The sequence below is a fragment of the Bidens hawaiensis genome, unplaced genomic scaffold (genome assembly GCF_021521415.1).
Source record: "Bidens hawaiensis isolate Kalapana, Puna unplaced genomic scaffold, B.hawaiensis_p1.1 tig00008656_1, whole genome shotgun sequence".
NCBI lineage: Eukaryota > Viridiplantae > Streptophyta > Magnoliopsida > Asterales > Asteraceae > Bidens > Bidens hawaiensis.
In genome coordinates this window covers 540,808-568,284 of record NW_027491626.1, presented here as the reverse complement: position 1 = coordinate 568,284, position 27,477 = coordinate 540,808, and the positions used below count along the sequence as shown (strand labels likewise).

General features: G+C 37.8%; 1 protein-coding gene across 1 annotated transcript; it reads right to left on the bottom strand.

The window, feature by feature from the left end:
- Positions 1–22,511: 22,511 nt before the first annotated feature.
- On the bottom strand, positions 22,512–26,502 carry LOC143529750 (calcium-dependent protein kinase 24-like). The gene is made up of 8 exons (XM_077025472.1): positions 25,981–26,502; positions 25,381–25,504; positions 25,169–25,312; positions 24,819–24,971; positions 24,248–24,363; positions 23,988–24,158; positions 22,769–23,002; positions 22,512–22,685 (listed from the first exon to the last, which is right to left on the bottom strand). Exons 1-8 carry the CDS (start codon positions 26,500–26,502, stop codon positions 22,557–22,559), a joined length of 1,593 nt encoding a protein of 530 aa, XP_076881587.1. The 3' UTR covers positions 22,512–22,556.
- Positions 26,503–27,477: the final 975 nt, after the last annotated feature.

Genomic DNA, 27,477 nt, shown 5'->3' with positions numbered 1-27,477 from the left:
GTCATGTTTTCTATTTTGGATCATGTTGATTTTAACAACTTGTTGGTTTATTTTAAAAAGAGTTTTTACATTTAATACCATTTATATATATATATATATAAATGGACAAACTTATTGAATGTTTTAGCAAACTAATAAATATTTTTAAAGATATATTTTACTTGATTAATATTCTTATATAATAAAATATTATAATATACTTTATATATAGATATGTTCATATAATTTAACAAGCTATTAATACTTTAAAAGATGTATTATACTTGTATAATATATTAAGTATGATTAAAAAGGATATAATATGACTTAATAGCTTTATAATTATCGAACTCGCTTATCCGATCTAGTTCATTAACTTAGCGTATCCACATTCTATTTTCCTTATTAGGCCTGATCGTCAACGCGTGATTTCCGCAAATCATTATTTTTAATACTTCTCTTTTCACTATTGTTCGTCTATCGAGTTGAGTACCCCATTCCCCTATTTTCACTCGTTTTCTCAGGTTTTGGGGACATATGCGTAAATTATATTTTTTATATATACTTATACTCAAAACTGCAACTATTGTCTTATGTGTTAACAGCTAATACCTTACTTGTTTATGTGCTTACTTGCTTTATATGTTTCCGCATTTGGAGAGGTCAAGCATAATCTCAGAATAGTATGATCATACGCCAGACGTTAGCTTTTGTGCTTCTCGACATCTCAGTTATACTTGCTCATTTGGTTAATTTGTTATTCTCATATGACTTGTTGCAATTACTTATTTTTATATATATTATATGTACACTTAAACTGGTGTGTTGCTCACTCAACCTTGTGTTGACAAATCTAATTTATTTTCAACACATATGAAGGTATTCGTGTGATATGAAGTAATTAGAAGATCACTTAAAGATGTATGCTAGAAGAAAATATTAACGAGACAATACTATTTATGATTTATATTTGTTTGATACATTATTGTTTTCTTTGAATATTGTATGGATTTTGTTTACATGTAATTTAATTAATAGATATTGAAACTTACAATATTTCTTGATAGTAACCTTTGAAAAACTGTGAGCAATCAGTTCACGTCCCGTAATTTCTGTCGTAGGTTGGGGTGTGACATAAAGATTCCAAAGTTTTTGTTCCAATCCATACTGAGATCCCAAGCTTGCAAGCTATTTTTGTCTGTTTTTGGGTCGAAATTGAGCCCTAAACATTTTTAAATTTATACCTGAGTCATATTATGGGAAATCGACGGTCAGTCCTGTTGCAAACTGTAGGTTTAAACACGCAATCAGAGTACATGAACCTAAAAATAGAGGCGTGCAGAACTGTAAAACAAAATTTCTATGAAGCTGTGTAAGGCTGAAAATGCATCCATACGGAGCTGTGAATTACATATGTATATTGCTGGAATACACTCGCTTTTATGGGCTATCCTGTGTTCAAAACATACCAAAGCTTCTTAACACAACTTGATTAACTCAAAAGAATAATTTATTTAAATACGCCAATTTATTGTTTCTTTGTTAGGTTGTGGAACTTGCTACAACACCATACAGCTACAAGGCCTATTAGTGTACTTTTAGAAATACAGGTAACATTTTAAAATATATTGCGATTTATACAATTTAGATAACCTGAACAAAATTTACGCAATCTTGCTTTGATGTTGTTTAGGATCCCACTCCCACCTACTTCGAGGATTATATGGAGAATCTGATTCTCGTTCTGATCTTGGACGCAGTACATTGGAATCCTGAAGCACCACCACGAATGCTACCGCGCGTCCGCTGCGGTGCGGTAAGGCACCACCCTGTTGTGCCAGCAGCCAACTCCGGCGTGTCAGCTTAGTTATCCTCATCAAGCCACCGCAGAAAGATTCTAAATATGAGAAATCCCCCATTTTTCGATAAGAAGGAAATGAAGAACAAGAACGAAACGAAATAAGGCCTTTCTAGCTCTAGTTTCGGATGAGCTGATTAGTTTCATGACAATTTGTAATGTATGATTGTATTGCTGAAACTGTGTCAGCATACTCCACCAAAAAGAAAGAAATAGTACTATTTCTCATTTATTTTGGGTTTGATGAGAGTAGCAGCAACAAAAAATTATTTAAAGAACATAATGCCAAACTTTTTCCGGTAATATAAGTATTGCACCAACATATATATACAACATGATGACTCAAGTCTTATCTGGAAACGGCTGTGGGAACGTTTACGGGAATGGTTAATATCATATCAAAGGTTTAAATGTTGTTAAAACCAAACCCGTAGCTGTTGCACGTTAGTTTCGCCTGCTGGCTAAGTTCGCCTGCTGGTTAAGTTCGCCACATATAAGTTCGCCTGATGACAAGTTCGCTTATGTCTAACTTCGCTTATATACAAGTTCACTTATATCTAAGTTCGCTTATATACAAGTTCGCTTATATACAAGTTTGTTATATCTAAGTTCGCTTATATACAAGTTCGCTTATATCTATGTTCGCTTATATTTAAGTTCGCTTATATTGAGACCCGGATACATGGCGACCTGTAAATGTGTACACAAACGTGTATACACTTGACGGTATGCGATGCAAGGACCTAAGAGATAAAATACCAGAATGTTATAATAAAGAAAAAACCATAACTATGCTAAGTAAAAATATCTAATACAAGGATATTAGATTAGATCAGATGAGTACTGATACGTATAACTCATATGTAGTTAGCCGAGCTCACTTAAAGAAAGATTATCGGAGAAAGAAGTAGAGTTCAAGTGAGTTTCTAGCCCCACTTCCTTGTTATGTTTTCGGTGTTGTGTGCATACTCGATGTGAATTATTAATACACTTATACTAAGTGATAAGTGTATGCCATACATGATATATGTGAAAGGTAAAAATGATTGCTTGTCGGTACGCGAACGATCTTCGGATATTGCGAGTACGGTCAGGTTATAAATAAAGATATGAATGTTATAAGTAATGTAAGGATGATGTGTGAACATTATGAATGAATGGTTGTCGGGGCGTGAACGATCTTCGAATATTGCACGTATCGACAAGGAGTATGATTGTTAAATGAATGATGTGAAGAACGCCTAGTTTGTTCTTATGTTACGATGTAATTGTTGTATATGCAAAGTAAGTGTATGCAGGTACAGTAATGGTAAATGAGTTCTACGTCTGACATAGTAAGTTAGGATGGCAAATCCCTCTAACTTCCGTTGGACATAGACTTGGAATGTAATAGCGTAGTTAAGGACCGCGGGCCTTATGCGTGTTATATATGATAGATGAGAACGTAGTTAAGGACTGTGGGCCTTATACGTACTTCAGATAGGAGTCAGCATAGGAAAGGACTGCGGGCCTTATACGTGCTGTAATAGTATTGTGGTAGCATAGAGGAGGACTGCGGACCTCATATGTGCTACGATATAGGTTGCAACATAGGGAAGGACTGTGGACCTTGTACGTGTTGTTAATATAGGATGGTATAGGGAAGGACTGCGGACCTTGCATGTACCATAACTGGTGAACATAGGTAAGGACTGCGGATCTATTTCGTCTTCACAACCTTGAGTATAGGTATAGATGGTGGACTATGAACGTACTCTCGGTAGACTGAGGTAAGTGATAGTATGTATGTATGTATGTATGATAGTAGGGTAACTGGTTAAGTATGGATATATATCTTCGGATATGTATGTATGTATGTATGATATGTGAATGTATTTTATGTCGCCTGATTAACTAGAACTCACTCAGCATAGCTGACTTTTAGTATGCACGCAGGTGAATATGTTTAATGAGCTAGAATAAGAAAGGCACGTGGCATGGATTGAACGGCTGGCATCTGAAGATGGAAGAAATGATGTTTTAAATATAATATTTTGTGTTATGGTATCAAAGAAAAGGTTTAATGTTTTGTAACGAATGATTTATGTTAATGTTTTCGCAAAAGTTTTAATGAACTCTGATTTGTTGAACTGTGTTTATGAGTAAATCCGACGTTAAATTAGGGATACCGGGAACGGGGCCTTACAAGTTGGTATCAGAGCAAAGTTCGAGAGATTTAAGCATCCTACATGCTTAGACTCGAACAGGAAATGGGATTTAAGTAAGAACAGGAAGGAGATGCAAGTTCAACATAGTCATGTGTCACTTAAGCAGGCTCAGTAATGGTAAGGTATGTTCAATAATTTATAAAAATGTTCGCTTAATTGTTAAAGGAGGGATATATGCAGGCTAGGGATAGGATAAATTGGTTGTTTGGTTGATTAACTGTTTAAAGTAGAAACTAGCACAAGTAAAATCACAAAGGGAAGTATGTAGAACCTGAGGAGTAATGAAAATAGTTAATTACACTTGATCAATGTCATTAACTACTTACCTTACGAACCATTATCTAAATAATTCCTCGAGTGATGACGTTTGTGTTTTCCTCTTCCAGAATACGAATGGCTGGAGCTGGAGAAATTGTTGGAATAGGTGGTCGCTATAGACGTCGTGGCAGGCATCGTCTTGTCCGACAACCCTCGGTAGAAGTAGCTTCCAACACTGGAGACGAAGGAATCGCAGCTGGAGGACCGAGCAACAACGAAGGGGTTCAACTTGACCCTGCGGTCAAGCAGCCATTGTTCAAGCTGTAGCTGCTGCTGTGAAGAACCAGAATCCCGAAAGATATGCTGGAAGTCATGAGAGAACTGCTAATGGGTTAGGAGGAAATGGTAAGAAAGACGATGAAGGGGAGTGAGAGGCCTCGAGTGTGGTAAGGTCAGTGAAGGTTGATGATATGGGGAGGGGCCGAGGTGGGTGCAACTACAAGTCATTCAAAGGTTGTGATCCATCGAAGCTAACTGGTTTGGGAGACGCAATCGCTACTCTCCAATGGATAACCACAATGGACAAGATCATCCGAATTAGCGAGTGTCGTTCCGACCAAGCAGTGGGTTATGCCACTCAGTTATTTGAAGATGAGGCTATGTACTGGTGGGAAACCGTGGAGCAATCAGAAGACTCAAGAAGAGATTAAGACATAGAAGGAATGACCTGAAGGAGTTAGTGATGAAAAGGTTCTGTGCTAATGCCGAGGTTGAGTGGGCCGAGATGAAGTTTCTTAATCTGAAGGCGGGAAAGATGACACACCGCGAGAATAATACTAAATTCAACCGACTGTCTAGGTTGGTTCCTGATATGGTTGACACTAAGGCTAAAAGACTCAAGTGTTATGTGAGGGGATTGCTAAAAAAAGTCTGCATGTTAGTCAGGGCAAATAAACCTGCTACTTTTGACTCGGCTGTCAAGCTTGCAGAAGTGGTGTATGCTAACCTGGCGGAGGAAGATGTGGTGGTGGAGGAAAAGAAGGAGAAGAAATGGGTTACCTCTGCTAAGCGGTCTGGCGATATGGTGACAACAACTGATGAGAGGAAGGCTAAGGTTGGAAACAAAGATGCATGTAAGACATGTGGGCAAGTGCACCAGGGAGAATGCAAGACTGGGACAGACAGGTGCTATCGGTATGAAAGGAGTGGGCATTACTCTCGAGAATGCCCTGATCATCCTAAGTGCTTCAAATGCGGAAAAGCTGACCACATGGCTAGATATTGAAAGGAATCAGAGGCGGGAGGTGCGAAGGGGGTAAGGACTTAGGACAACTGCAGGGAGGAGCACTCGATGAAGGAATAATTGCTTATGCAATAGCTTTATTTTGTTTTAATTATGTTTGCCTAAGAACTTGTTTTGTGTTAAGGTTTAAAACTTATGCTTGTCTAAAGATGTGTAATGTACTGAGTTAGTTATGAATGACTATTTATGTTATGATAAAATGTCATTTTAAACAATAGTGTTAATAGTATGAAACAAGGTCCCTTGGAAGGACGAGACGGGACTTGGTACGTCGAGGGCCTCATGGACAAGCTACATTGAATAGCTAAATAACATGAACACCACTTGATGACTGCAAGTCGGGAGTAAGAAGGATAACCCAGAAATCTAAGGCTGTTCAATAAAGTGTGTGAATGTAGGAAGTGTTTCTTACAAGGAATAAGTTAGGTTTCGGAGATGAAACCTCTTTAAGGAGGGAAGACTTGTAACATCCCAAAATATCTAGAATAATAGTTAATATATTATTTGCGTCGGGTGAAATAAATGAGTTAGTGGAACGATAATAATAATAATAATAATAATAATAATAAAAATACGAAAGACTAAGTAGGATAATTAGATGGGATTAGTTATGGATCGAAAAGGAAAGATGGACCTTAGGTCCATGGGCTTAAGGGAGTATAAATACTCCCTTAAACCCTAATCCTTTCCATTTCCATCCATCTTATTCGCCTTATTCTCTACACACTCAAAAACACACACACACACACAATTATCCATAATCGGCCACGAGCAAGAGGAGAGAAACGAGATCAAACGAACGTTAGTTGTGTTAGATCTTTGTTATATGAGCTATATACAAGATTTAGAGTCATAAGCATGCTAACCAAGACCAATTTGATTGATTCAACTTATAAGACTTTGGAACAACTAGAAAATTACAAAAATGAAACGATAAATTTTGAACAACAAAAGGCCAGTAATCAAGTCCGACAACGGGTTTTCCAACAAGCCTTACAAGGAGCTCTAGGAACTCTGAATAGTTGTTTAAACAACGAGTTACATTTACGTACTATCAGTGCCAAGTAAAGGTATGTTCTTGATCTTAAAGATTACATTTTTATAAACGGTTAGTCTCGAAACTTGAACGTAGAGTAGATCGGGTAGAAACGAACCAAAAGTAGCAAACCTGAGGTTAAAATGGACTTAACGAATTTGCGGTTATGATCGGCTTGTTAAAGAAAAACCTTAGATCTAGTTTTGAACGTTTTAAGCCTAAAGGTCCAAACTTAATGGTTCCCGGGTCAAGACTTATCCGGAAACGGTTGTGGGAACGTTTACAGGAATGGTTAATATCATATCAAAGGTTTAAATGTTGTTAAAATCAAACCCGTAGCTGCTGCACGTTAAGTTCACCTGCTGGCTAAGTTCTCCTGCTGGTTAAGTTCGCCACATATAAGTTTGCCTGATGATAAGTTCTCTTATATATACAAGTTCGCTTATATCTAACTTCGCTTATATACAAGTTCGCTTATATACAAGTTCGCTTATATACAAGTTGGCTTATATCTAAGTCCACTTATATTTAAGTTCGCTTATATTGAGACCCGGATACATGGCGACCTGAAAATGTATACACATACGTGTATACAATTGATGGTATGCATTGCAAGGACCTAAGAGATAAAATACTAGATTGTTAAAATAAAGGAAAAACCAGAACTATACTAAGTAAAAATATCTAATACAAGGCCATTAGATTAGATCAAATGAGTATTGATACGTATAACTCATATACAGTTAGCCGAGCTCACTTAAGGAAAGATTATCGGAGAAAGAAGCATAGTTCAGGTGAGTTTCTAGACCCACTTCCTTGTTATGTTTTCAGGGTTGTGTGCATACTCGATGTGAATTGTTAATACACTTATACTAAGTGATAAGTGTATGCCATACGTGATATATGTGAAAGGTAAGAATTATTGCTTGTCGGTACGCGAACGATTTTCAGATATTGCGAGTACTGACAGGTTATAAATAAAGATATGAATGTTATAAGTAATGTAAGGATGATGTGCGAACATTATGAACGAATGCTTGTGGGGGCGTGAACGATCTTCGGATATTGCACGTATCGACAAGGAGTATGATTGTTAAATGAATGATGTGAAGAACGCCTAGTGTGTTCTTATGTTACGATGTAATTGTTGTATATGCAAAGTAAGTGTATGCAGGTAAAGGAATGGTAATTGAGTTCTACGTCTGACATAGTAAGTTAGGATGGCAAATCCCTCTAACTTCCGTTAGACATAGACTTGGCATGTAATGGCGTAGTTAAGGACTGCGGGCCTTATACGTGTTATAGATGATAGATGAGAACGTAGTTAACGACTGTGGGCCTTATAGGTACTTCAGATAGGAGTTAGCATAGGAAATGACTGCGGGCCTTATACGTGCTGTAATAGTATTGTGGTAGCATAGCGGAGGACTGCGGACCTCATACGTGCTATGATATAGGTTGCAACATAGGGAAGGACTGTGGACCTTGTACGTGTTGTTAATATAGGATGGTATAGGGAAGGATTGCAGACCTTGCACGTACCATAGTTGGTGAACATAGGTAAGGACTGCAGACCTTTTTCGTGTTCACAACCTTGAGTATTGGTATAGACGACAGACTATGAACGTACTCTCGGTAGACTGAGGTAAGTGATAGTATGTATGTATGATAGCAGGGTAACTGGTTAAGTATGGATATGTATCTTCGGATATGTATGTATGTATGTATGTATGTATGTATGTATGTATGTATGTATGTATGATATGTGAATGTATTGTATGTCGCCTGATTAACTAGAACTCACTCAGCGTAGCTGACTTTTAGTATGCACGCAGGTGAATATGTTTAATGAGCTAGCATGAGAAGGGCACGTAGCATGGATTGAACGGCTGGCATCTGAAGATGGAAGAAATGATGTTTTAAATATAATGTCTTGTTCATCCTCATCTTCCATAACAGCTTCAGCAGTCTGGCAGTCTACGTACCACCATTTAAGATCCTTTAACACATCCTTGGGCATCATCTTCATCTGAACCTCTTTCAAGCAATGAATCGGCTTGTTTGCGTCACCAGCCAAGGCTTACCATCAGCCCTCATTCCTCTTTCTTTATCTTCAACCAATTTCCCTTTCTGTGGCTTTAACAACTCGAACTTTTTCTCTTTAACGCTTTCCTTCCACACAATTTTCTCAATTATTCTAGCAATATTGTCATCACTTCTATTGATTAATCTCAAGTGTTCCAAATCTATTACCTCGCACTCGGGCAAGGTGTTGAACGATCTCAAAGCCTTTTTAAAATACTGCACTCCATCATAACGCTTTATCACAAATAGCTTCAACTGTTTATCATACAACCAGCAAATGATACCTTTCTTTGACTCAGCGTACCCCTTGATGTTGTAACTCTTCTTAAACATTGTTGGAACCGCAGGATTTTTTGTCTTGAAAAACCACTGAGCACAGCCTTCTTTCCATCTCGGCTGTTCTTCCCTCTCAGACTCATTTGATACATTTGCATCCTGGCCCAAGTTCACCTTATCAACGTTCGGAATATCATGCTCTACACCATCATCAACAATCTCTCCTTCTAACTCACTATCAATCTCTATCTATTCCCTAATCCTTTCAATCTCATCAATCGTTAACATATCATCGACTAACTCATCATCATTTCCCAACACTTCCTCATCATCTACAACCACCACATCCTCACCACCTGTACCCCCTGACGGACCAGCAGACTCCCCCTGAGATGTAGAAGTCCCAAGAGTTTGTTCAGTTCTTGGAAACTCACCACCTGCACCTTTCGATGCATTGGGATCATCGTCTTTGTCTTGCCTCTTCTTTGTTCTCACTTCATCACCCTTGCAACTGTACTCCCCCTGAGATGCTAAGAACTCTTTAAGCTGATCAAACATCTTACCGTGCTCCATAAGTAGTGCAATCTGAACCTGATTTTGTGCCACCAAACGATTAATGGTCTCAGACTGAATTATATTCACCCGTGACAATTCAGTAACCACCCTCTCAAGACCTGCAATCCTCTCCGAATCAGACAAGTTTGAATCAAAGACAACATTCAAGGGAGAGGTAGTCTGAGGAAAGGTAGTTTGAGGAAACCCATGTGGGATCTCCAAGCTTGCAGGAATGAGAGGTGGATGCTGAGTAGGAGTTGAGGATGGCATTAATACAGACAAACCAGCAGTCGCCACCAGTGTGGACTCAACAAACATAGCCACCACCTCTGATGGGGTAATGGTAGGTGGAGGTAGAGAGACAATCTCCGGAGCAGTAAACTGAAACGAGGTTGGAGGTACACCAAAAGATGATGACGTGGTCACCAAAGGAACACTTGAGGATAACGGCAGTGTGACAGTTGTAATAGCAGGTAACATAGTCATACCCGATAAAGATGGTGGAGAAAACCGAACAATTCTCGAAGTTTCACCAACTCCTGAACCTTTACCAGCCCTTTGCCTCTTTGATCTACGTACCATACAAAATAGATCCTCCTTAAAATCTGATTCACTATCATCCGAGTCTTTCTTCCTCTTTCCATGAATTCTTTCTTGACGGGCAAGTATCTGCTGTGCTTCAACTAAATCGTCAGTGGAAGAATCAGAGTTAGTTCTCACTGAGTCCGCCACAGATGTAGAGACCATGGAAACATGAACACCAGATGCCTATGCTATTGAGGCATGAGCTTCAGCAGTTGGATCAGACTGTTCCATGTCAAAGAACCCTTGCCCTCCAAAGGCAGCTTCAAGGTCAACCTGTTCTTCTGGAGCAACAACAAGATCAGCAGGCGGTGCTTGCTGTACCATGGGTGGTGGTTGAACCACATGCGGTGGTTGAGGAACATTTTCCTGTTGTGGTGCCGGATCAAGAAATTCATCACCCGGAGGAGCAACATTTGCCGGATTCACTAAGTACCCAAATAATGTTGTGTGCCTAGGGCGTAACTCCTCCTTACTACATGCACTCGAAGACTTACATTGCTCAAAAATTCTCTTACTCACACTGTCAACATAACGGATAGGACGACGTTGTGGCAAATTGGGGGCAACATGATTGAGTATCATTTGTAAGAATCTCGGGTACATCAGAAATCTTTCCCGAGCCACTGCACGTCTCTGTCGATCAATCTCGTAGAAAATCATCTGACTAAAGCTGTAAGGCTTGTTGTAAGTCAACGTGGTCATCGTAGACTGCATAGTTGCGCCCATACCATCTGTACCAGCTTTACGACCAGACATACACACTATCATCACATGCATAAAGAACCGCCACTGATCTAACAAAAATCCTTTTCTCCTCTGAGAGTCTCCTAACGGACCCGAATACCCCATACGCAGAAACGCACCATCTCTGAATGTAGCCGGAAAGTCTATGGGATCATTTGTAGTTTCAACCCCGAACTGTAAAGCAACCCTTATTTGATATGCCTAGAACCGTACCACTCGTTCATTTACAGTATCTCGCATCACCGGAGGTTCAACCCTACAGTCATATTCAACGGTTCTCCAAAAGTCTTCAATATTTAGTAGTGAAATGGGAAGAGTAGTTGTGATGGCGTGAAAAATAGTGAGCGAACGAGAAATGAAATGATCTCACTTTAGTCGTCCATACCATGAGCATCCGGATCCAGAGTAATATACATGTTGTGACCCGGAAAGAACTGTCGGTTATTATCTCCATCTTCATCACCACCAGCGCCACCAGCACCTGCCACAGCAGCCATATCTGCACAACAAAATGAGTCAAGTTAGATCAGTGCTACAGCAAGTCATAACTTCGCTGTTATCAGTAGCGAAGTTATGTTATAACTTAGTGTGAAGGCTGCATAAAGACCAACTTCGCTTTGAGTAACAACACAGGTAGTAACAGACCAGAACCCTTAAGCAACTTTGCCATTACAGGCGAAGTTAATATTATGGTGAAGTTGAAAACAACTTCGCTTAAACCCTAACTTCACCTCCGTAATCAGCGCATCAAGATGACCCGTTTGTAATCAGCATAACAAATTTGAGAATGAAAACATGTACGAGGTTTTTCGATTAAGAACCAGATAACCATATTTTTTCACCAAAGCACTTCTAATACGTAATGTTAAACGAGGGTTTGTTTCAAAAGAGACCACAAAACAGATCATCGAGACACCGATTAGCACCTTATAATACGAATTACGAGTCACATAGATCCTACGAATCTTTATCACGGACGAGAAACAGATTATAATGAGGGTTGATTCGTGTGTATAAGTTCGCCGAGGGTTATAGGTTGAAAATAGTTTGACAAGTTTGACCACCGAGTCCCCTTTTATAGTTTGGAGAAACCTTAGAGGCGAAGTTGTGTTAACTTCGCCCAAAATTAACTTCGCAAAGTCAATGCAAGGTCAACTTCGCCTACATGGATAACTTCTTCATAGAGAACCTACCTCACCGATTAACTTCGCCATTATGTTAAGTTCGCCCGTTGAACTTAAAAACAGAAATCTATAAAGTTGATCAAAGGTCAACTTGCTTTTAACCATCTCCAAAAAAGATTTAAACTTTAACGATCAACTTAACAATCAAAGAACCAAGTAACCAAGTTTTAGAAATTTAGACCATAAAATGAAATACACAACGAAAAGCTTGAATAATAGAATAAATGGGATCAAATTTCAGTCTTGACGAGAACCTGCATGTTTTAGAAAGGATCCAAACAGGAATCATACTAATTAAGTGGCTGTCACTCAGATCCATGTTCAGCGGTATTATGATATAAAGAAGCAGGTTGTAGGCAGGTATAAAGCTTAGTATGGTTTTCATCGCTTCTGTGATACGGATTAGGTTCAATTAAGCTCAAAATTTAGATGGACATCACATGAGAGATTGTGATGCCTCCTATCTATTCTCAAAGCGTATTTGGCTTTCCCCAAGTCACCCCGAGTTGACTTCGACCCGCAGTGTCTGATTAATCAATAAGCACACGACGATCTTCTGAATCTTCTTCCCGTTCTTTCTCATACTTTGAAATATTCGTTTTTGCCTCTTTCTAGATATTTGTAATAAAATAGGCTTCAGAAGACTTAATAATAACTAGAGTTTTTTTTTTTTTTTTTTTTTTTTTTTTTTTTTTTTTACAAATAAAGACATTAATACAACTTCATAATTGAAGAAAACTGCAAGTCCCGAAGCTGGATCACTGCAGGTACTTAACACTATCTTCGCGGGAATCAGAACACTCACGGGCTCGCGTATGACTAAGTAATCACTTTTCTGCCTATCATTCGGAAAGATGTATATGGAGACATGCACAACTCAAAATGATTCTCCACATTAAATCGAGAAGATTTAGTTTGTATCACTTCTACTTTTACGCACCATAGAAAGCTACCATAACATACAATGACTGTTCTAGAGTCTTTTAGGCCTAATAACTTCACCAGTTAAGCACACAAAATCAGTTTTTCTATCACTTTCCAAGGTTGGATCAATTTTCTTTTTAACACCATATTGAAACTTCTTACGAAGTTATAGACTTGAAAAATTATACCATCTCCCAACAAAAAAAAATTATATTCTAGCGCCCCGATCAAGTCAAAGTCTGTAGGTAAACGGCTATCCTGAAGATCCAATGGATCAGCTGGACCGACCACATACAAGTATGTGTCCCTCTAACTAAGTTTGAACGACTACTTTTAAGCGAAAGAATAAAAACCCATCATAAACCACCCCGGTCACTTTCAGTCATCTGGTTAATGGCTATCCTTATAATCTACACGTAGAAGAAAGGACCAAACATATCCTTGGATATGTCCTTCAAACTTGAGCAACCGACATAATTTTAAGCGATAGTGATGTTTTTTTTAAGAAAATAGAAAACAAGGTTACTCGGGATTGATCATCCCATTAAGCTCAACAAGATTTTGAAAACGGGATCGGTCAAACGCTTTAGTAAAAAGATTGGCAAAATTATCAAGTGAATCAACCTTTTCAAGCACAATTAATTTCTTCTCAGCACAATCCCGTATAAAATAATGACGAATGTCAATATGTTTAGTTTTACTGTGTTTAACGGGATTGTTAGTTACTGAGATAGCAGCAGTGTTATCAATGCAAATAGGAGTTTGAGTGAAATTCAGACCATAATCGCGCATTTGTTGTTGTATCCATAAAACCTGGGAGCAGCAGTTTGATGCTGCCATGTACTCTGCTTCACAGGTGGAAATGGCTACTGAGGTCTGCTTCTTGCACTTCCACGACACCAATCTTCCTCCGAGAAACTAACATCCAACGGTTGTTGACTTCCTGTTCTGATTGCAACCTCCATAGTCAAAATCGGTGTAAGCTACTAAATCCAGTTCTCCCCCTTTCGTGTACCATAGTCCCAAATTTGGCTTTCCTTTGAGATATCACAAGATTCTCTTCACTCCCTTCATGTGTGATTCCTTCGGGTTTGCCTGAAAACGAGCACAAAGACAAACTGCAAACATAATGTCAGGTCAAGATGCAGTTAGATACATTAAAGAACCTATGATTGCCCGATATTGAGTGGGATCTACATCTTCATCACTGTCGGAATCAGCACCCATTTTGTGGTTGACGCAGATTGGAGTGTCAAAAGGGGTACTGTCATCCAACTTGAAGCGTTTGAGCACATCATGGACATATTTCGTTTGATGAATAAACATTCCATCTTTCTTCTGATTTACCTGCAATCCCAAAAAGAAAGTTAATTCGCCCATGGCGCTCATCTCAAACCTCTTCTTCATGACCGCTTCAAATTCCTGACACATAGTAACTTTTGAGGCAGCAAAAATGATGTCGTCCACATAAACCTGAACGAGTAGAAAGTCTCCCGCTTTTCTCTTGACAAACAATGTGCTATCAATCTTTCCTCTCTTGAACCCATTTTATAGCAAGTAATCTGATAATGTTACGTACCAGGCACGCCTGATGTAACCCATATAGTGCTTTGCTCAGTTTGTACACATGATCAGGAAAATCTGGGTCAGGGAAACCCGGAGAATGTTCAGCATACACCACCTCATCGACTTTACTATTAAGAAAGGCACTTTTCACATCTAACTGTAACACTTTCATCTCTTTGTGTGCAGCAAATGCCAGAAACAGTCGAATTGCCTCCAATCTTGCCACAGGAGCAAACACTTCGTTGTAATCGATTCCTTCCTGCTGATTAAACCCTTTCACTACCAATCTTGCTTTGTTGCGTATGACTATTCCCTTCTCATATCTCTTACACTTAAAAACCCACTTTGTACCAATAGCGTTCACTTCTTGCGGATTTTCAACTAATTGCCATACTTCCATCTTCTCAAACTGTGCCAGTTCTTCCTGCATGGCTTCAACCCACGAGCTATCCTTCAATGCCATCTGATAATTCTTTGGTTCAATCTTACTGATGAAGCAGGTGTACAAACATTCATTTATAATACCCGTGTCTTTAATGCTTGCATAAACACACGTGTGTTCATCCAAACTTCTTCTGGTACGTACACCATCGGAAGGATTACCGATCACATTCTCCAAAAGACGATTCTTGTGAATTTTGGTGGTCTGTACCTGACCGACATCCAGATCATTCTCAAGATTTGGAGAGAGTTCATCAGGGTGAGGCTGAGTGTGAAATGGATTGTAGAATTCATCTTCATTCAGGACAGCTGGAGTTTTAACTGCACTAGACGAGCTCGGTTGATTTTCACTGTATTGCGGCCGTTGCTTAATGTCCTCCTCTTCGTCATACAAAATCTGTGAGGCCATTTTCTCATCAATGTCTGCAAAATCCAAGTAAGGCACATTGAAAGATTTGAATAACTTATCATAGTCGAAAGCCTCTGGCGGTCCCATGCTAGGCCTTGGTGATTTGTAACTAGTAATGTCCGTGTTACAGACCACCTCCACCTTGTTGTTCGATAGATTAAAGAATCTTCTGTTGGGTGTCCCAACAACATAGCCAACTAAGATACCTTCGTCAGCTTTCTCACCAAATTTAGAGTTAGTCTTTAATATCGAACATGGGGACCCGAAGGGTTCAAGACCTTTCAAATTTGGCTTTCTACCATGCATAAGTTCATAACATGTTTTATTTAGTCTTTTAAAAGTTAAAACATGATTAAGGATATAATAGGCTGTAGCAACAGGTTCAGCCCAGAACACCACGGGAAGTTTAGCATCTGCCAGCATGGTCCTGGCGCCTTCGATTAGAGTTCTGTTCTTCCTCTCAGCTACTCCATTTTGTTGTGGAGTATATGGGGCGCTATACTGATGCTCAATCCCTTTCTGCAAGCAAAACATCTCCATCTGATAGTTCTTGAACTCTGTACTATTATCACTCCTGATGTACTTCACCTTCCTCCCAACAATATTTTCCACCTTTGTAATCAAGTTAATTACCAACTGAACTGTCTCATCTTTTGTCTTCAGAAAATATACCCAAGAGTATCATGAGTAGTCATCGGTTATCACCAAACAGTATGAAGTTCCTCCTAGACTCTTTACATTCACAGGACCAAAAAGATCCATGTGAAGTAGGTCTAGGGTGTTGACAATTGAGTTAACCTTCTTGGAGTGATGAGGCCTTTTGTGTTGCTTTCCTTTCTTGCACGACATGCATTGATCTTCAAAGTTAAAATTCTTCAAGGGAACCCCAAGTACCAGCCCATTCTTGACAATGTAATTCATCTTGCGAAGATGAATATGACCCATTCTTCGGTGCCACAGTTCTGACTCAGATTCTGTTGCTTTTGACAGGAGACATGATTCTTCTGTTGTTACCTCAGATGATTTCATATCCATCACATACGTGTTCTTCTCTCTTGGAGCTCTCATTACAACCCAAGTCTCTGGTATCTTGAAACCAGGATAAAGTACGAGTGCTTCATCTTTAGTAAAATGAACAGTGTATTCTTTGTCACAAATCTGGGATACACTCAACAAGTTATGTTTCAATTCTCCACAAAATTCACCTTTTCCAACTTGATTCTTCCGTTCATCACAGTCCCAATACCACTAATTTTTCCCCCACTTTCTCCTGTGAAACTAACCCTTCCTCCTTGAACAGATTTCCAGTCACGTAACAATTTCTTGTTACTAGTCATGTGCCGGGAACAGCCACTGTCAACAACCCACAGATTGTTTACAGCCCTGTTTGACTGTTCCTGCACAATTAAAGAGATAGATTAAAATCTGGGGACCCAAGACCCTCTGGTCTTGGGTTGAGTAAACCGGTTATACGGCATCCAGTACTTTGGTTGCCCAAAGTCAGTTTGAGGATAGTTTCTATAAGTTCTGAACGGAAAACTTCTAGAGGACTGGCTATGAGGCCATCCAAACCTTCGTGAATTAACTGAATTAAACTTATTGGTTTGGTAGTTCACTGGGAAAAAACGAGACTGATTTCTTTGAAATTTTGGATTAGTCCAATGATTGAAATTTGGTGTGTTCACATTCTTACCAGCATCATGATTAGTATTCGTTTTATTCTCAGTTTTAGGAGGCCTCATATTTCTAGATTTTCTCTGTTTCAGAGGACAATCAGCGACAAGGTGTCCCACTCTGTTGCATCTGAAACAACTTCTGTTCGAACTATTTTGGTTGTTTTGAACTTTCGTCTCAAAAGTTGTTGCAGATGTCGAGGTTGCGTTACTACCCGTTTGTCTAACATATGGTGGGACAAACGGATTTAGGGAAGATTTCTTTTTATCAGGCTTATAGTCCTCCCTTCGTTTTAGTAACACAACTTTTTCTTCTATCTCATCCGATTCGGACGCCATGTCCGAATTTGACGACACAGAACTAGAGATAGAACTTGTGACATTTGAACTTGTCTTACTTGTTTCACTCTCATTAACTTCAGTTTCTTTAGCAGAAACTTTTATGGGAACTGTTTGACTAATTTCAACATTAGCAGATTGCTGATTACTCGGATCATAAGTATAATTATTGTTGTATGGTGGTGGAACTTCAGAGAATCCAATTCCCCCTTTGTTAACCGGGGAACGTTGACCACTTATGATATGATCTAACATTGCAGAAGAAATTCTAAATTGTTCATTTTTTCTGTTTAGTTCCACCACTTTTACCTGGTAATCAGCTATCTGTTTATCTTTTTCAGCAATTAGTTTGGTCTTTTCTTCTAACACTTCAAAACTAATATCAATTACTTGTATTTTTTCAGCTAGAGTGGCTTTAAGACTTCTGATATCCTTTTCACTAGCTTTTATTTTTACTGAGTAACTATTTTCTTTAGTTTTAGAATAGTGATGTTCTTCTTTTAAGTTTTTAAATTGAGTTTCCAAACTAACAAACTGATCATTTAATGTTTTCAATTAATCAGACAATTTTTCACATTGTTCACAATGAGAGTCAGAACTTACCTCTGAGAGTTGATCGTTCTCTTCTGCCATGTATGCTTGATCTTCCCCTGTCTCTCTCTCACTTCCTCCAGTTTCAATGTTTATCAGATTTGCCTGTTCGAACACCTCCTCAACTTGTATATTCCAGTTGTAACCACCGTTCTGTTGAGATACCATAGCCTTATTTTCATTACCACCCCCATTCTGTTGAGCAGGCCTGTTCTGGCTTCGTTCGACCCTCTCATTTGTACATTCTTTAGCAAAGTGACCATTCTGTTGACAGTTATAACACCGAACTTTTGACTTATCAAATCCCGGTCTTTCTCCAACGAACTTTCTACCAGTTTTCTTCATAAATCTCTCAACCCTTCTTATTATCATTGCCATCTGCCACTGCAGATCCATTTCCTCCAGATCATCAGCGTCGATCTGATCATAGTCTTCATCCAACGTTGCAGGGTCAACTATTTTACCTTTGATGTAATTCTCATAAGATGCAAAGAAGGATGCATAGAGAGTGAACTGTTATTCAGCTGATTTCACACTCATAGGCATATGTGAGTAATTCTTGCTTGTACCACTGGATGAGAAGTTACCAGTTGAGGTTTGAGGTTTTGAGGAACTGCTACCTCCTGTTACGAAACATACGTCACCATCCATATTGAGAATCACATGACCATCTGGGGTGGAGTTTGATTCTCCCTTTGAGTAGTAGGCAGTGGATTCTGATTTTGAACTTGAGTTTGGAGTGACTTTCGCACCATACATTCCCGGATCCTGAACCTAATCAGTTGGTGTCTCCTTTCGAGCCATGTTAAGTTCAAAATTTTGTAACTTATTCACCACTGTTTCCAAATCAATCTTCTCAAAGTCTTTATCTTCTCGCATCAGAACTGTGTACATTTCCCATTTTGGTGGGAGAGCATCAAGAAGTTTCTTGACTATCTCTTCTTCCTTGTATTCAATGGAGTAGTTATTTAGTTCGGTCATCAGATGATAATATCGTGTGATGATATCATTAAGTGATTCGTTTTTCATATAGTTGAATACGGAGAATTGAGTTTTTAGTAGCTTTGTCTTGGAGGTAGGAATCCCGACATTTCCTTCATATCTATTCTCTAGTGCCTCCCATAGCTCTCTTGCAGTTTTGTATTTTTTGAAGGTATGGAGAATCTCTTGTGGAAGTGCCATTGTTATAGCTGCATGAGCTTTACTCTCTGCCTCATACATTTTCTTTTCATCACCTTCCATCTTACTGTACTTCTTAATCTGCTCACGACCTTCAAACATTGACGTTGGTGGAATGTACCCGTCTTGAATGCAAACCCACATCTTTGCATCTTGATACTTCACATACTGTTCAAACCGATCTTTCAATGCAACGAAATCAGTACCTTTCAGTATTTTCGGAGCTTTAGTTGCTGAACCGGCTTCAACCTCCATCTTTACTAGTTCCGTGATGTTAATCGAGGTCATAGTTGAAAGAATTGCAATTTAAGAATCAAGATAGAATACTGTGAACAGCTCTAGCGAAGTTAGTATAACTTCGCTCTAGCTTGTAACTTCGCTGGATAATTAACTTCGCCAAACTTAAACTTCGCTACTACTTAACTTAACTTCGCTCCTACTTAACTTCGCTACTTACAACTTCGCTGAAACCCTATATCTTTGCTGAAAACCCTAGTTTCAGTGACGGCAACTTCGCCTGACAAACACTGGAGTTTTGCAGGTTTAATTATATCGATTATGAGGGACGCGAGGTTGATTTGTAGGTATATTTGATGAGGGAAGATGGGCAAAAGACAAAAACAAGGTATTTCAACGTAAACTCGTTCCGCGAATAGTCAAACGGAACGATCTTAACACCCGTGTGATAATCCCAAACCACACAATCACGAGCAAATTGCTCTGATACCAATTGTAGGTTCCCAGCCGGATCTACACAGGAGTATCTCGTAACACGAGGGTGCGGAATCCCCACGTATACGATACGAGCGTTGAGACGATTAAGACGTTGAATATATATGTAAAATACACAAGATAATACTGTAAAACTTGATATATTGCAAGTGCCAACACGTAATACTAAAGATCACCAAAACAACTCGTTCAAAAAAACTTAAACATAAAACCCAAAGTTGAGGTATATATACACCTCGACAACTTCGCCTAACATGCTAGGCGAAGTTGTCATAACTTCGCTATAACTCCAAGTTCGCTTATACATACCAGCGAACATACATAATCAACAGTATTCGACACGAAACAACCAATCTAAATGATTACAAACACAGATAAACACAAGATACTGAACTACTGACATCATACACCAACAGATATGTATGTATGTATGTATGATATGTGGATGTATTGTATGTCGCCTGATTAACTAGAACTCACTCAGCGTAGCTGACTTTTAGTATGCACGTAGGTGAATATGTTTAATGAGCTAGCATGAGAAGGGCACGTAGCATGAATTGAACGGCTGGCATCTGAAGATGGAAGAAATGATGTTTTAAATATAATATTTTGTGTTATGGTATCAAAGAAAAGGTTTAATGTTTTGTAACGAATGATTTATAGAACTGTGTTTATGAGTAAATCTGACTTTAAAGTAAGGCTACCGGGAACGGGGCCTTACAGGAGCGTTATGGAAAAGGGCAACAAACCTACGTGGTAATGACGTGGCGATGATGTGGCACTGTGATGGGTCCTTAAAGCCTCCTCCATAGTGGACAATCTTACGAAACACAGAAAACAACTTGTGAGAGATGCTGAACCACGACGTGCTACTAGCCTACTATAATATGTTGTCTCAATCTGTCTTAATATGTTTGGAGACAGATCCTAGTGAGAGGATAATATCCTGTTAGTCTATAAGTATCATGTATAAACGTCTGCCTGGACAAATACAAATCAATAGTAGTACATGAAATGTTGTCTGAACTAAATTATCTTGTATCCTTACAGAAACTCCTTGTTTTTAAATGATATTTCTAGTTACGAGTTATGAAAGTTTATACAAAAGGCGTAAGTTACAACTTACAAATTGGCATATTACGAGATACATAGTCATATGTTTATATGTTGCAAGTTTACATGGTTTTGTTACTTGACTTATAAGTGTTGATGGTCTTGTGAATTCATGTTAAGTAACTTGTTTGATTATACATTCTTATGGGCTCTATATTGGGAATATTGTTACTTTGGATATATTTATGGTTTTCAGGTTTTGGAGGGTAAGCATATGTTCGGATGGTGTTCTTGAAGAATTTGGATAAAATCCCAAAGCCGGAAGAAAAAATTAATCAAGAAAGGCCGACAAAAAACAATCAAAACTTCAAACGGACCTATCTCGCCGATCATGTGTTATGGTAAGACTTGCTTTTGTTTTGTTTGTTGGACATAATTTCAGACTCCAAGTCACAAGTCAATGAACTTGAAGGACCAATAATGACAAGTCGGTCATAGTTAGATAGATTTCATAATTACAATATGTTTCCTAGCTAATTGTATTTTAGTTATAATTGGTGATATCTTGGCTAGCAAGTTAGGTTAGTCTATATAAATCAAGTTAGGATTAGGCATTATAGAATGTGTGAGATGCAACTAAGTTAGGGTTCATCTAGAAACACACACGAGATGTAACCGAGTTTTTGTTCATCTAGATGCAACTAAGTTAGCGTTCATCAAGAGTCAAACCGAGTTAGGATTTTAGAGTTTTAATCAGTTTTTTGAAGTATACTTTCTGATTAATGTAAACAAGAGTTAGTCGTTTACTTTGTGTTTGATTATCGATGGGGACTTGATTGTTGATTTCCATGCACGTTAGGCTACCAAAGCTATTCGGAAGGACTGTGAAAAGCGGTAGAGAACTTGACAAAACTTTTGACTATGTATATAATTTCAATGTTGTATGTTTTTTATCATTAATGGAGTGGTAATAGTGACACATCAACCATAGTCAAGTTAATTGGTGTGTTACACACATACTCTTTGAGAATATGATACCCTACTTACCCTACTTAACTTGCTTGTGTACGTTTTTGTATGCTTCATGACTGTCATCATCTTGTCCATACCATAGACCCGGTCGGCGTAACTAATTGTTACTCCATACATCTTTAGATTCTTTTACTGAAATAGTATTTAATTTGTCATCAGATTAACAATCCACACTCTTCGTTTACACATAAAAGAATTTTTTTGAAATACAATTCTACCCTACAATGATTCACAAATTACCTCAATTTAGCATGTGCTATGTTCCGTTTAACACATTTTCTTGTTAACTGCATAATGTTTTCTATAGAGAAAACTTGTGACAAGTAACTAACTAAAAGGTTAAGCATCGAGGTACTGTTTTACAATTTTTATCTATCCTCTTCTGCATTTTTATATTGAGCAAAACTTTTCACTTCACAAGGTGCAATTCAATATCACACCTTGTTTTGGATTCGCTGATCATTTATGGAGGAAGCTTTCGCCTTGTTTTGATTCGTTTCCATCATATTACACATATTACCGCGCGTCAATACATGTTGTGTCCATGTTATTGATCTTTAAACATCTTCATGCTAATCGCGTTAAGCATTGCCCTCGAGTACTGTCTAGAAGCCATTTTCCAATCCATTCCTGTAGTCATCATGGCTGTAAATTCCGGGTAACTAATTCGTCCATCCTATGCTACAACAAAATGGTCAAATTCAAGGTATGATTATATTTTGTTGTTTAAGTTATTACACTTTAGTTTTGAAGTCAAACCTCATCTAGGTCGGCATCAACTATGATTTCGTGAAGCATTTTTTCGTTGTGTTGATCAAGGTGACCGTCACACAAACATTCTTTTAACTCGTCAAACTCGATGTATCCATTTCGGTTCTTGTCAAAATGGTGAAATGCTTTACGGAGCTGTTCTTCGTTGCTAATCTTTCTTAGGTGCACCAAAATTGTCAGAAACTCCTCACAGTTTAGCACCCCGTTGTGATCAAGATCAGCCTTTTCACAATTCAAAAGGATATATAGTAAATGAAGTAGAGGTGGCAAAATAAAAGAGCCCAATAGTGTTTTTTTTAAGTTGTTACAGTAACAATTTATTCTATTAATAAAACGAATTACAAGTTTTCGAACTTAAATTTTGTGAGACTTAAGGCTAATGTGATTTGTTTACTCATTTGTTATTTTTTTATATTTTTTAAAGTTGTCTAAGTATTTTACCATATTGAATTACTAAAACCAATGCTCTTAAGTATTTGTGCCAATGGGATTGGTGACCCACTGTCAAATGTACAACATTAAGAGGTTGTGACCACTTTTTGACTGCTACTATTTTGCGACCAACGATGGATACTTTGGTTACCTATATGTCAAATGGTTTGTGGCCGCTACAATTTACAAGATCTTTAGCGAACAATTTTGTGACCTGATAGCGACCACTTATAAACAAACTCAAATAGGCATTATCTTTACTGCAAGCCAAATTTTATTTCCATGTTCTACAATATTCGTGACGTTTTTCTACTGAATTGAAACAATCACAAATTTTGGAATGTTTTGCGACAACAATATATTTTGCATGTATGCCATAAGCAATATATATATATATATATGTGTGTGTGTTTTAAGTTACATCACTTTTTTGTTTAAAATTAAAATGCGGAGGGACTTTAATGTTCAGAATTTGTTGAAGGACTTTTGTGAAAAAAAACAAAAAGTATGTTGGTTTTTTATAATATTGCCGTATAACTTTTAACTTTAAATTTTCATTTTTCATTTTTTTTCAACAAAATTACCAATAACGAGTTTTGTCATAAAATTTTACAGGGCGCAAGTCTTGCGACTAATGAGATTTCTGTCGCTAAGTTTGCAACTCTTTTTGTTTTTTGTTTTTTTTATTCAGTTACAAATACTTGGTTGTCAAGTAGCAGTAAACTAAATAGACAGAAATTGATTATAATGTAATTTGAGAATAGGATGTACTCACAGCTTCCATGAACATTTGAATATCCGGATCAGCCACAGGTTGGTCTCCGATTACTGTTAGACCGTCTTTGAGCTCTTGGAAACTTAGTGAACCGTTCTTGTCTTTGTCCATGTCGTGGAACATCTTTTTTAACCCATCCATTTGTTCTGTTGGTAAATTTTCTGCTACCAGCTTAAATAATAGGATAATAAAACAGTCAAATTTCAAATAATTATAACTTTTAAGGTCAAAGCAATGGTTAAAAATAGAAAGGAACTTACACTAATTACTTTCTTTTTGAACTTGTTCAACAAATAAAACTGTTGAATTTTTGTTCTAACATTTTCTCCCAAAGGAATACCAGGGACCATATCGGCATTTTGTATCCACCGGCTTCCTACATATATATTGAATAATTATCGAAAGCTTCGTGTATTGATTCGATCAATTGAGATTGGAATTTAACCATTATGTATTAGTTAAAAAAAATAGAAAAAAACTTGACACTAGTTTGAGTAATTTCATTGATGGCTCTATAACTATATGCATTCTTTGGGATATTGGATTTTAATAATTTAAACAGTCATCTATTGGCTGATAATATTCATGTCTACACTTTGATGAATAATTTTTCCAATGTTCATATTTTTGCGGATCAACAATCCTGCCAGAAGGTGATAGTTTGGATTACTAAAATCCAATTTAGTAAAACAAAAAAAATATTACAAAACTACCGTTATGGAGATTAGAACACTTACGAAATAAAAACCATATAGATCGATTGCATATGCTCTTACGTAACATGAGAAAATGACAAATCTACCATTGTATATATAAGCAAAAATTACGTACTGAGGACTTGTTCAGCAGTGAGGCGTTTAGATGAATTGGATTCCAACATGCCCTTGACGAGATTCTTGGCATCATCGGAGACCTGAGGCCAAGGGTCTCTTCGGAAATTTATCTCACCCTTAATAATCGCCTTTGCGATCCCTTCTTCAGTTTCTGTGTTAGTTGCATCACACATATGAGGAAATGTGCCAACAAGTTTTTATCAGTATTTCAAGTATCTTCTAACTTGTTTTTAAAGTTAAATGAAAACATGATTGTCCTGGGAATGGTGGCCCAATAGCAGCAGAGACAAAATCTGAAAGTATGTGGGTTCGAGTTCAGAAAGTAAAAAAGAATTTACGTTACTATACCTGCCCAAAATGGAGGAACTCCACATAATAATATATATAAAATGACACCAGCACTCCAAACATCAGTTTCTGCTCCATAGTTTCTTCTAAGAACCTCTGGTGCCATGTAATATGGGCTTCCAACTATTTCCTTGAAACGTTGCTCTACCATGACAACAAAAACCATCAATTTTTAACCGAATAGCCTGCACGTCAATCAGATAACACGTTACCAGGTTCAAAGAAGATAGAAAGACCAAAATCAATTGCTTTTAGAGAAGCGTTTTCGCCTCGGTTAGCATATAAGAAGTTTTCAGGCTTCAAATCTCGATGTATAACACCATGTTTGTGGCATACCTACACAAACATACATAACCAACTTCCTTGATTAGATATAGCATTGAGATGATCAAGTTAATATCGATCAATGGGTGGCTCAAATCTACATAAAAATAAGTTTTAATTCTTAAATCTAGATAAAAATAAATATAAGTTTTAAATCTAGGTAAATATAATTTGAAAAGCCTTAAATAGGGATCCAATTTTCAAGGTTTAACTTGGATTGAATTACAGGTTTAGACAAGCAGAGAAAAGACTGACCAACAAAACTGTTTTTCCTTTTCACCAAAACTTACTTCAACTCTAGAACGTGTGTTACATTTAAAAATTGTATAATGTATTATATCTGTTTTCATATTGCCATGTGTTAGAATCCTAAGCAAAAACTTTTTCACAGTTTTAGAATACAATTTAAGACCTCATAGAGGTTGAGGTTCCGGTATGATCATTGGTCGCATCGCCGTCGCTAAATATATAACTAGGAAAAAAGAAACCTGGACAACTTCAACAATTGTTTTGGTAACAAGAGCAGCAGCTCTTTCGGTGTAATGACCTTTAGCGACGATCCTATCAAACAACTCACCACCCTGACAAAGTTCCATCACCAAATAAATAGCATCTTTATCCTCGAACACATCTTTATACATCACAATATTAGGGTGTGTTGGCAAATGCCTCATAATATCAACCTCTCTCCTAACATCTTCGATGTCGATTTCCGTCCTTAACCGGCTCTTTGATATTTTTTTGCATGCCACCTTCTCCCCATTCGCCTTGTCTTGACATTCATACGTCACCCCAAACTCACCACGCCCAAGCTCTCTTCCAAACCGGTACAGCCTGAATATGTCGCTACCTGACGAGTCGTTGAGCACGTGAACTGGTCTACGGTATTTCTTGGACCCTGTGTGTGGTTTAGGGGTTCGAAGGTCTTGATCTAGTGGGGTTACGTGTTTGACATTGTTTTTGTGTTTCTTGATTGATCTTTTATTGGCAATGGACATGCAACCCCCCATGGGAATAATGGTGTGTTTTGTGACGATAAATTTAGGGTTTCAGTTTAGGGGGTGGCATGAGGGGGACAGAGATTCGTCATATCAAATGTTATTAGGAAAATGGAGTGTGTGAAAACCCTGTTTTTGTGGAGAGATTGACTAATCTTGATTTGTTTTGTGGCTCATGCTTCTACATTATGTGACCCCTTGAATGTTTATATTAATGTTTTTGTCTCCTTTTTGTTATTTAGGGATTGCTTTTTTAAAATGCTTTTTGCTTTTTAGAGATGCAAAAAAGCACTTAAAAGCATTAAAATTGTGCTTTTAAGTGTTTTTGGATAGGCATTTTGAACATTTTATATCTCTAAAAGCAAAAAGCATTTTTAATAAACAATCCCAAACACCCCCTTATACGCGTATCTTCTTTTTTTTTGAATTGGCCATACTTCAAACAGCCCCAACACAATTAATATGTTTTATCATCATATCATGTCATGAGCAATTGAGCATCAACCTTAACCCTTGCACGTTTAAAATTATATAACCCAAGCATTACACATTAAACCTGTATACCTAAACATGTTATATGATCAGTTGATACACTAATACAAGTCAAGCCTGTTGCGACTACACATTTTTAATTTGCGACGAAAACATGTCGTTGAATTTATTTATAGTGGAAAAGCCTATGACGACGCCGTGTCGTCGCTATACGTGTTGGCGCTAAAAGATCGTGCGTGTAGGCTTATCATTTCGCCGCCGTTGACTTCTTCTCTATGGAGTCACTTCTCAAAATGACATGTTATCCCATAAATGTGAATAAACGAATCATCTATTAAGTTATATTAGCCATAAATAAATAAAAAGAAATTATTATAGTGGACTTTGGATCTATAGTATAAGTTGTCGCCATAAGTAAATTAAAAAAATTGAAAGCTAGCTAGAAATGAAGCGATGTTTTAAGCCTCGACTTGAACACGCGACGTGTAATCTTGA

Bases quoted from the DNA above. Each gene is read 5' to 3' on its own strand.
- LOC143529750 (XM_077025472.1), bottom strand. From the start codon at position 26,502: ATGGGGGGTTGCATGTCCATTGCCAATAAAAGATCAATCAAGAAACAC. The intron at 24,972-25,168 runs GTATAGTAACGT...CAACTAACACAG, and splicing joins AGTTCCTCCATTTTGGGCAG to AAACTGAAGAAGGGATCGCA. The intron at 23,003-23,987 runs GTGAGTACATCC...AATTGTGAAAAG, and splicing joins TTCAAATGTTCATGGAAGCT to GCTGATCTTGATCACAACGG.